Source organism: Tupaia chinensis, unplaced genomic scaffold (assembly GCF_000334495.1).
Source record: "Tupaia chinensis unplaced genomic scaffold, TupChi_1.0 Scaffold000511_1, whole genome shotgun sequence".
Lineage (NCBI taxonomy): Eukaryota > Metazoa > Chordata > Mammalia > Scandentia > Tupaiidae > Tupaia > Tupaia belangeri.
In genome coordinates this window covers 929002-940152 of record NW_006160024.1, presented here as the reverse complement: position 1 = coordinate 940152, position 11151 = coordinate 929002, and the positions used below count along the sequence as shown (strand labels likewise).

Sequence of the window (11151 nt, the reverse complement as noted above, 5' to 3'; positions counted from 1 at the left end):
CACATGCCCTAGGGCAAAAACCTAAAAAAATATTTTATTAAAAAGAGCTCAAGAAACATGCAGGGTTTATATAGTGAGAGAAATTTTGAATACTAAAGGCATGAAAACCAAACCTAGGAGATGGCTAAAAATACTCTATCCTGGAAAACATCTCAGGAAACTAGCAATGTGCCTCTAAATTAATATACAGCCACTATAATTCCAAATGAGATTCCCAAAGAGTTTTGCGAAGACTCCTTTTAAACTAATATAATTTCAGGGTCTGGTTACCTCGCAAACTCGCTTCCATTTGTCCATCTTGTGAGAATTTTGAGTACACGCATGCCAGTGCTTTTCGAGCAGGCAGGGCCAGGATTTGAACTGTGTCAGCTGGCTCCCAATGCAGTGCTTAAACACTACAATACAGGACTGGCCCAATAATTAGTTCAAAACACCACCGTCACAGTCTTGACCCTGCCCAGCATTTGAGGTACAGTGGCAAATGCTATACGCACTAAGATTTTATAACCTAGATCCTCAAACCAGGCTCTCATTTCTGTTAACTCTGAATCAAGGATGCCAGAACTCTGAATAGGCGCTTTCGGACTAGGCTATGCAGGATCAGTTCACCACGGGGCCAGGCCCTTGTTGGTGACCCCTTCGGCACTGAGCAGGCACTCAAAGCCCATTCCACTTGAGTCAGGACGACTTCCTGTCTTCGCTCTTCCAGCTGTGCTGGGCTAGCACAGCAGGGCACCTGTCACAATCACTAATGAATACACCACAGCTCAGTCTCCTAATCCACCTCCCCTCCCTCCACACCTCCAGATCCAGGTGATGAGTCCTTTCTGCCTCCGTGGGCAGACGACTTCGCGGTCCTGCACCAGCCACTTGCCAGCTTTAAAAGGTGGTTTGCTTTTACGTACACTACACATGCTTGTCTTCGAGTACGACTTTGTGAGATCTACACACGCTTATTCTGTGATTGATAAAGGGTAGACACGTGAGTGTGGAGATGTTCGCATCTTACCTCAGCGGCTTCTCTGCCCCTTTGCGAAAACAAATCAAACCGTTCACCAAAATTGAGTCGAAAGTTTTATTTATATAAAATTCATTAAGAACATAAAAGATTGAGTTTCTTAAAAAAAATCTGCAGTTATTTACAGCAGTATTGCACAAGTAAAGTGGCAATTACCCTGTCAAAATTCATCAGTGCAAAACACAAGTAAGCCAGGGAAATCGCAATACAAATGCTACATACGCTGGGTCCTAGGAAACAAGTTAGATGGGTCAGTATACACACGGATCAGTGCTATTTATAAGTGGGTACCTGATGAGTTCTGATACAGTAACTAATGGCCACGGAACCTGGACATAAAACCTAAGAGAGCTTCTAAAGTCTGAAATTCCCAAATAAAAGTAGTCAAGTTCTTTAGTGGGAGCTTGAAAATGCTTCTTGTACAAAGACAATGCGGTCTGGAGTAGACCCCAACTGAGTTAGCGTCATGTGTGGACACATCCCTGCACACACGTGTGCTGAGTGGACACACACAGGCACCAGGCTAAATCAGCAGGGATGACAGAACCACCACTGTGGAACCACTAGGAAGTCTCCCAAAAGCTTCCACAAGCTTTCACATCTTGACATCCATTCCAGTGGGCCCCAAACTGCCTCAAAGGAGTGGGAGAACTGGAAGGAGGGAATCGACCTGAAGAACCACACTGACCAAATACAGCGACCAAATGTTTGAGGGGAGGGAACACGGGGCCTGTACAATTAGCGCCTGAAGACCAACCATCTCAAAGCACAGGAAGCCACACAGCAGGTGGGGGAAACACTGTTCACTAGTTGCCAACAGGGGGTTAGTGGCACAAGGTGGTCTTGAAGTCATTCTCAAAGCAGGCCCACCTGTCCTGCCTGGTCATTGCCCTGGACAACCCCATGGCAGTCCCCCTAAAAGTGGCATGTGATTATTTTCCTTAACAGTGAGTTGTCAGGGACTAATCTTCAATAGAATGATCTTTCCCACAGCCAATACTGCATTTTGGGGGGCATAAACAGAAGGTTGCTGGGTATTTCTTAGAGTAGAATTTTGCAGCCTGCCAGGTTTGGTTTCTCCTTGGTTATCTCAACACATACTTCATTATAAGGGCAGAGAAGCCCGAGAACTGACACTCACTTGAACTGACATACCGGGAACCGAAGCTGGAGGGCCACTCTGGACAGACCATGTGGTCTGCAATGAGCTGACTGGTAACCACCTCACACCTGGGGAGTTAGAGCCACTCACAGGACAGCAGGGTGTGGGGCACAGGGATGTCAACACTTTCAAGAATGTAAGACATTAAATAAGCAGAAAATAAATATACAACATTTGTACAAGTTACAGCATTACGAAACAGTAGGACACATGACACAGAAAAAGAATCTACAATATTTACAATCTTTGATTCTGAAAAAGTTTAGAAAAAACAGTGATTTTTACTCATTTAAACTGTACAAAATTTTACAAGAAAGGTAAAGGGGAAACAATTGCACACAGACATTTGGCTCAGTTGATACATAAAATATGACCTCCTATTCTAATAAATAGTCAAACATACATACAATACTAAGAGGGGGAAACAAGAGAAAATGATACTCCACTGTTTTTTTTTTTTTTCCTTTTTCTTTTTTCAAATCAGGAAGAATTTTAAACTGGTTTCTCTATAACCCTCCTCCAAAAACTCTTCATCAACTTGTTTCTGGGAAGGAAGCTGGAAGACCCACTCTGAAGCTATTATGTGTGTGTTTATTGCATTTTGTTGTTAAATCACAGGACACTTTTTACAAACCTCACATGGGGAGAGGTTGTCAAGGCACAAAACCCGCATTAAGTTTTTCCTACCAAAAAAAAAAAATTAAAAACAATAATAAAAAGTCAAAGGTATACCCATGGGAGGTATACTTTCTGTGAGGAGGAATCTTGATAAACAGATACATACAGTACAGAGACATCCAGTCATCTCTTAAGTTTTGGTGCCAACATCCTCTTCTTTAATACTTCTACAATTCATAGAACCTCTTACTTCCTCATGAGCTGCGTCCATGGCCAGACTGAGGCCTGGAAGCCACTGGCCCAGAGGTAAACACGCTCGTGTGGCACACACAGCCTGTGGGCTCTAGCGAGTGTTCCAGGGCTGCGTTGTGTGCTCCCAGGGAGCTGCAGGCTGAAGAAACAGAGTAAAGTGCTCCAGTCGGACAGACTGGCACGAGTACGGAGATCCTGGGGGGCGGGTGGCCCAGAACCAAATACATCTTTGGTGTGTGTGTCCAGCAAGCCCATGGGTGCAATTCCACCACCACCTCACAGCCATGGACCATGTGTGACACTACAAATGGGTTCAAGACACATCAATAAACAAGCTGAGCTTTAAAACAAGTCAAAACCCCAAGGAGATTTTGGGGGAAAAGCAAATTTTAAAAAAGGAAGACTATTGGGAATTGAATCATCTCTACCTAAAGGAAAAAAGTGTATATGTAATCTATCTATCTATATATATGAGTGTATGTATATAAAATTATGAAGATACAAAATGAATAGATTTTCCCTCTTAATTTGGTAGCATGAAAACACTGGTCTTCTACTGGGCAAAAGCAAATATAATAGTTGTTGGCACGACTGTCTCGTTTCATGTTATTTCTTTGAAAAAGTTGTCTAATGACTGAAATGTTCCAAAATGATGAGTTACAGGGTTCACAGAATCACCTTTCCTCCCTTTGCTGGGGCCACATGTCTCTTTCTTGGGTTTCTCCTGCTGTCTGCCTGCCTTTGAAATGATGGACCAATGGGACCAATGTGCAGATCCCCACCCACTGCAATCCCTAAGGGCACCTCCACTCTCACCCCGAGGGAGGTGGAAGCACAGGTGGCCTGATGAAAGCCAAATGTTCTAGAGAAATGGAATGTGAGAAAGTGAAACAGACCTCTTTCGAAGAGCCAAAGGGCCACTGGGGACTTCTGACCCCTGGCATTGTTTCCTCTGGTGCTGACGAACATGGAATGAGCCTGTATTTCTAAGTGGTGTTAGGGGAGTGGATGCCACATGTCAGCCACCACAGCCAAGGCAGGATGAGTTAGACTGAGAGCCAAGATGGCAGGAAAATGGCCATGGGACACCCCACTGCTGCCTGTGCTAATTCCCATGAGGCCACGTGCTGGGGTACGTGTACCTGTACATGGGTGGATGGACTGGCCACTTGAGACTTGTCACTGCCAGTGCCCCGTGACTGGAACATCCGCAGCCAGAAAAGCCGACAATGCACAGGGGCGCACCACTCAGTCTGCTGTTCCCGCTGGCCCTTACACAGCACTACGACTGCCAAGCCCACCAACGCCGCTTGAAGGCTAACACGGAGCACTGCCCGGTCTGTCAGTTCATGCTAGACTGATCGATGGAGCTGCGTGCGGCACAGCCAGACGCTAACGCTTGTGGTGACCCAACATTTCATTGTGAAAGCACACTGGACCAGTCTAGACAGACTCGAAGAGCATCACCAAAGGACATCAGGAAAAACATGCAAAGAGTCTGAAATTTTGCCACAGATGCAATGAACTGAAGGAGGTAAGTAAATATTTACAAAATGGGGATGCTAAATCAATGCAGGCTGGCAACCGGCCCTTTGCCCCTTTAATCAGGTCCGTTTCTTAAGAACTCTTTTGGTATTACTATAATATTTTTAAAAAAATGATCACAGAGACAATAGCAGGGAAAGGAAGGGGGCTTATCATACCTCTCTCTATTTAAAAATTCTGTACAGTAATCTCTAAAAATAAACTAAGGCAGCCTTAGAAATTAGCTGGCTCAGTTTCCACTGCAGGGTTTACATAATCCGCTGAGAGTAGGCAACAGGTTCTTAAATTTTTAGTATAAAAATCATTCACGAGTTGATTTAAAAAGTTTCCATTTCCTTTTTGAAAAACTTGGTCTTACTAAAGAAGGTGGAAAAAACCCACACCGCATGTAAACACCATTCTTGCATAAAATCCTGCTCCAAAGAACCACGATTTATACATTAAAAAAAAAAAAATCTTCCCTCATTTACATTCATAACAAACTTCCATTTGAAATTCTGCCATATGGTGATAACCGAAGGTGGAGTTCACATCCAGCCGGGTGACTTCGGGTGTCTTCAGGACCCGCTGCCCTGCCCTCCGCAGGCCTCCTCTGGAAAAGAGCGCTGGTTACATAATAATGGCACCAAGACGCCGCGGTGCAGGGGCCTGTCGGTTTGAACGTGTGAAATGCCTGCCCGTTCCAGCTCCGCAAAGAACCCGTCAACGCATTCTCCATACCAGGCGGACGATATAACGTAACAGTCGTAAGATAACCATTTGGGGGTGGTCTTCGGCAGCTTGGTAATTATGCAAAAATACCTGAAATGACAAAGGCAAAGTCTCTTAGTTTCTCCCGGATGTTTTATTGGGGGGGGGGTGCCATGTTTAAGTGAGTAATTAGACCGATCTTAAATCCCTGTGAAAGGAACCCCTGTAAAGAGCACCGAGTTCTCCCTGAGATTGCTAAGAAACTCATTTCCATTTCCCCTGCAAAGGGGGAAATGTCACTCTGTAAAGGGTAGGAATACTAAAATTCACCTTCCTAAAATAGGAAAATAAAGTACCAAAAGAATGTTTGGAAAATTCCCAAAGAATCCCTGAATTTCAATGCTTGGGAATGGCGAGTCTTTATAAGGTATTGAAGAAAAGCCATTGTCAGTCCCTGGAGTTGGTCTCCCATGAAGAGGCCACGATGGGGCTGGGGTGGCCGAGGAAAGGAAACGTGAATCTGGTGGATGGGAACTAGCTTACTACATTACTGGCATTCAAATATGCTTCGGACTCCTTAAAGGGCGTTTCTGGTAGTAGTCCTTTTTTTGAGAAACAGGTGATTTGGGGTAAGCTGTCTTAAGAGGCTTAATAAAGTGGTGCAGTGATGTGCCACTGTGACCCAGGTCGTCGCACACAAGGCACAGTCATCATCCTTTCACACTCTGTGGGGAGCAAAGAGCAATGACAAATAACAGCCTCTCTGCCAACCACCACCATCCCTTTACAAGCTGAGAAACTGTTCGAAAGGAAATCGCCAGACTACTTTTAGGCGTCCTAGTCCTTAGGTCTTCCAGCGTGCCCATCTGCCTTCCAATTGATTTGGTGGCTAAGTGCGAGGTGTAAATTCGGAGCAGCCCGACAAGGTGACAGAATGCATTTGCGTCTCTGCCATGAGCTACGGCCCGCTTCCCTGTTCAAGCCAGGAATCTGCCCTGGTTGTTTTTCTTCATGACTAATCTGTCAGGAGTCCAGGCCTCGAGACTGTCCACAGCTCTCCATAAGCCCCCTTCTTCTCACGCCCAGGGAAGCCCCTTCTTGTTCTGGGGGAAGGAGGGGATGTTTCCAGCACGTCCCTGGAGCGATCAGCCATGAATCAGGCCCAGTGACTGTCCCCTGGCAGCCCCCAAACATCCCCCCCAGACACCAGCTGTGACTAGAGCGCCATTCTCTTCACTGTTTACACAAGCTCTCCAGCGCTTGTTTGACAGAACGGGATTGTGATAAGGCCAGGGCATTTCCCCTTTTCCTTCCATAACAAGGTTGGAGGAAATCAGCTTTATGTAAGCGATTCCTGCAGAGGCACTCTGTAACCACAGTCTGTGATTTTTATCTGTTTTACACACAAGATTGCTTTGTTTTGATTTAACTTTCAAAATTACTTTGCAGCTTTAGTGTGAGAATAATTCAGGGGAAGGTTAATTTTAGTGTAGACTAATATTAAAAGGTTGAAAGAGGCTTATTCAAAATAAAACCACAGCTTAATGAAACACAGGCAGTATAGCCATGAAAGGAAGAGCCATCAATCCAAGGTGGGACGTCTTGGGCCAACCTGCTGTCTGCAGTCAAAATGACACCAGCCAGAGGATAGAGTCCCAGGAAGGACAGACTCCACCTGCTTACCCTGGATACAGCTCCTACTGCAGCCCTGGCAGCACTGGAGGGGAAGAGTCAGCCTCTACCCTCTGAAGGCAGCGGCTTGGCCAAGACCAGGTGGGAGGCGCCTAGAGAGAAGCCCTCCCAAGCTCAGAGTTCTGCTCTCATCTCTCATCGCACATCCCACGTGGGAAGGATGAGGTCAGCAGGGCGATCCAAAGACATGCTGGGGACGGTGGGGGAACGCAGGACATTTGGGCAAGAAAGGAGTGGCAACCTCTGACTAACGCGATGCTACAGTGCCTCGGTCTGTAAGACGGCGAGCCTGACAGACAACACGGCACATGCTTTTAAACCAGCGAACAATTGCTTTTGGACAACATTCAATGGAGGAAGCCATTACCATGGATTCAAAGAGCCGTGCCAGCCCAGAAAGCCCTTGACAGCTGGCAGGGCTGGCTAAAGCTGCTTCTGGCTCAGAAGGTTCGGCCCGTACTACACAGAACAGCTGGAGGACAGGCAGCTCCTGCTTCCGGTAGACTCACTGCCCTCTAAACTGCTGTCATAAACATAAGTGCGGATGGAACCAGCAGTTAGTGTAATGGCTATGTCGCTGGACTCTCATGTAGTCGACCGAGGTTCGAGTCCCAGACCCAGCGGCTTAAACTCATGCCGGGCGTATGTGCATGTGTGCCCAAGATCCCGAGAGGAGAATGGAGGAGAAGGGATTGAGGCGTGACCATCCCCCCTGGGGGGTGATTTCTCACTATCTCTCTGTCTCTGTCTTTCTGGAGTGTATGCGCCCTATAGCAAAAAAAATAAAATAAAATAAAATAAGTGCGGCTGAGCCAGCAGCAGGTGGCATGGAGGTTAAGGTGCTGGATCCCACATGGCTAGCTCCATGGTTCTAGTCCTGGACCCAGTGGCTTGAAAATCACTCCAGGTATGTGTGTGTGCCTAAAATCCCAAGAGGAGACTGGAGAAGGGACTACAGCATGGCCATCCTCCTGGAGAGTGATTTCTCATGCTCCCTCCCTGTCTCTCTCCGGTGAGCACATGAACCCTGTAGCAAACACTAAGAAAAATGAAAAATAAGTTAGTGGGGCTCACAGGAGTGCATGGTGTGAGCCCGTGGATGCTAACATGGGCAGATGACCCGAGAGCCCAGCTGGGTGAGGGTGCAGAACAGGGCCCAGGGCTCAGTGCTGTTCAGAGCTGAAGGGGCTAGGAGAGTTCCAGGCAATTAGACAGAGCTTTCCCTTGTCCCGCAAAGACAGAGCACATTGCCAAGAGGTCAAAGCAAGCACAGGCCCAGTGGGTTCTGGCAGAGTGCCATGTATCCGAGACGGAATCTACTCGTCAGGACTGAAAGTGACAATCACTGTGTCATGGGACAACCGGTAGTTCATGCAGATATAACGGTAAGATTGAGCTGATCACTGCACTTCGCTGTAGGGGTGGCCTCTGCCACCTGAGGTGGAACTAAAAGGACAAGAACACAGGGAAGGGGAAGCAGCGGCAACAAGGCCGGCAACTTCTCCCCGAGACCTGCTGCTCTGCAGAGCTGCCCTCCCTGCCTGGGGCTCAGCAAGCCTGCGTCTACTCAGGTGATCCTTGAGCACGCCACCAGAGAGGCATCTGTGGATGGAAGTGCATTTAAGTCCTGCCATTCCCAAACTGGGTGGTATTAAGGAAAGAGACTCCTGATTAAAAGCATTTAAAACAAAAACTAAAGTGAGTACAATCAGGAAAGAAGCTCCAGCTCCCTCCTGACACTTCTGAAGGTTTCCATCTCGTTAGGGTCTACACTGCATGCCCCACCCCCCGCCACCCAGATTCACGTCGCACACAGGGGGTACCTCCAAATGCCACGTAGTAAAGTCTTTAATAAGGTAAGCGAGGGTGGGCCCTAACCCAACAGGACTGCTGTCTGCATCAGAAGAGGTTAGGACAGACACGAGATCTACAGAAGACACAAAAAAGACACTGTCAACAAGGACAACCTTGCCAACACCTTGCTCGCAGACTTCTAGCTCCCTGAATCATGAGAAGATAAACAGCTAAAGTATTTCTCAACTGTAACATAATTACAATGACTTGCTTGAGTGAAGATTTTTTTTTTTAAGAAAAATTATTTATTTCATTTTACTTACTCATCCATTTATTCTAATTTGACCAGAGAGACACAGAAGGAGAGAAAGAGGGCAAGTGAGAAAGCAAGCTACCGGGTCCAGGACTTGAACCATGGTTGACCATGCAGGAGTGTCCAGCGCCTTAACTACCACACTACCCCCTGGCCTCAAAGGAGATGATTTTAAAAGCAAATCTGTTATCAAGTCCAATCTGTGTGACCACACATTAAAATTCTTTCTCACACCATCACAAGAGCTGGAAGAGCAGGGTCCCAACCTGTTGGGGGTTATCTCCCTGGCCTAATTTGGGAGTTACATGAGAGCTGGGTTTTGGGAGTAACTGACTTCGCTGGTTGTCAAAAAGATGGCCCACTCATCACCTGGTTTTATGTCTCTCTGCAGGAAGCAGCTCCTGAAAGCGGGGCCCCTCTCTGTGGGTGAGGTCCCCAGCCCCTGATGCCTGCCCAGCAGGGAGGGGCACAGCATGTGCCTGTGGCCCCACCAAGTCTGAGGGGTAACACCTGTGTCGCCAGCACTGATAACAAACAAGATAATGTGGCAAGGACAATGGGAGGTAAATAAAACAGCAGAGAGAGAAACATTTGCCAGAGGTGGGAGCAGGGCAGCCAGGCAGGAGGGCACCAGGGCTAATCCCTAGACAAGCCCCAAAGGAAGAAAGTCCCTTAGAAGATCTAGAGGAGAAAGGGCACCCCAGGTAGACAGGAGTGAACAGAAGCATCGAGGCTCAGAGCTACTGCACCCAAGGGGGCCAACAGCTTAGCCAAAACATTGTCCACGGTAAATAAATACTTGATTTCTGAAATAAACCAGAGTGAAAACTTCAGCCAAATTACAAGATGGTTCCCCCCAGAACAGTCCGTAAAAGTGGAAAGACATGGGATTCGAAGCCTCCAAGTTTGGTTCAGACTTGGGCATCTTCTCTGAAGTGAAACATGCCCTCTGAGACAGTGTTCCAGCTAGGAATTCCAAAACAGTTCTTTGTACACTCACATGACACCAGATGACACGGGCTCATGGGGGTGGCAGCTGGGAGGGAGGTGGTGCTTGTGCCAAGGGAATGCCCCAGAATGCAGCTGGTACTGGCTTACCAGGGGCTGGGAGCGGCCCGCACAGTGAGGACCAGTACCAGCGAGACAAGGTGTGGCTGCTCCGACCCACTGCCCAACCCTGAACACACGTGGGGGGGCGGGGAGAAGAGGGCTGGGACCTTCTTCAAGTTACACTTGGGGCAACCAATCAACTATCAGAGAATTTAATTACATTTTAATGCCAAAATAATCACAGCAAAACAATGCTCTCTTGCTCCCTCCAGGGAAGCAGGTGCCGGGGGAAACAAAAGAGCCCTTGACCCTAGGCTGCCCCAGGGAACTGGTCAGGTTGACCACCAGACGCCTGCGCCTGCAGAATGCAGCTCTGATGGCGGCTTCACGCTCCAGCAGTGAGATGAGCTGGCCTCTGAAAAGCCACCCGAGACACACAGAGCCTTCCGACCTGTGGCCAAGCTTGGAGGTGGGACAATCACCCATGGCTACAGCCACGTGGACCAACCTAGCACAGGCTCTTTAGTCTTTGCAGCCTCTCTGTGAGCCAGTGCAGCTCTCCCCAGGCTGCACTGCAGACACAGGCCAAGAAGCCCAAGAACTGGTTTGAGGTAGCAAGGCCAGGTCAGGTGCACCGGATCCCAGGTGCCCTGCCAACAAGGCACATGTGGCACCTAGGGAAACACATACATTCCGAGAACAGAAAGATGACATGGAAGTTGGAATTCTGAGGCAGGAGAGCGACAAGGGCGCTCTGGAGCCTGCACTGCCCCTCCTCAGGTCATAGGCATGGGCCTATTGCTCCTCAAACCCCAAACAGCCTTATTTCAGGCTGAAATGAAGTCACAGCCCGAGCTCCAGGAGTGAGAATCAAGAACCAGCGTGTGATCAGAACTTAGCTCAGACTTTAGCACAGCACAGAGCACAGCCCATCAACCCAAGTTCCAAAGGCAGGGCCAAGGCTCGCAGGGCCAAAGGACTCGATAAATACAATACGTGCATACACAGTCGGCATTC

The 11151-nt window shown here is 47.9% G+C and overlaps 1 protein-coding gene across 4 annotated transcripts in view; it reads right to left on the bottom strand.

Annotated features, from left to right (window-relative positions):
* Window positions 1–1061: 1061 nt before the first annotated feature.
* Window positions 1062–11151, bottom strand: part of BCL2L11 (BCL2 like 11) — a 53591-nt gene continuing 43501 nt past the window's right edge. For all 4 annotated transcript variants that reach the window (XM_014590945.2, XM_027774993.1, XM_014590946.2 and 1 more), the window contains one exon: window positions 1062–5396. In XM_014590945.2, coding sequence (XP_014446431.2) covers window positions 5298–5396 — 99 coding nt within the window. In that variant the 3' untranslated portion in view covers window positions 1062–5297. The remainder of the gene's footprint in view (window positions 5397–11151) is intronic.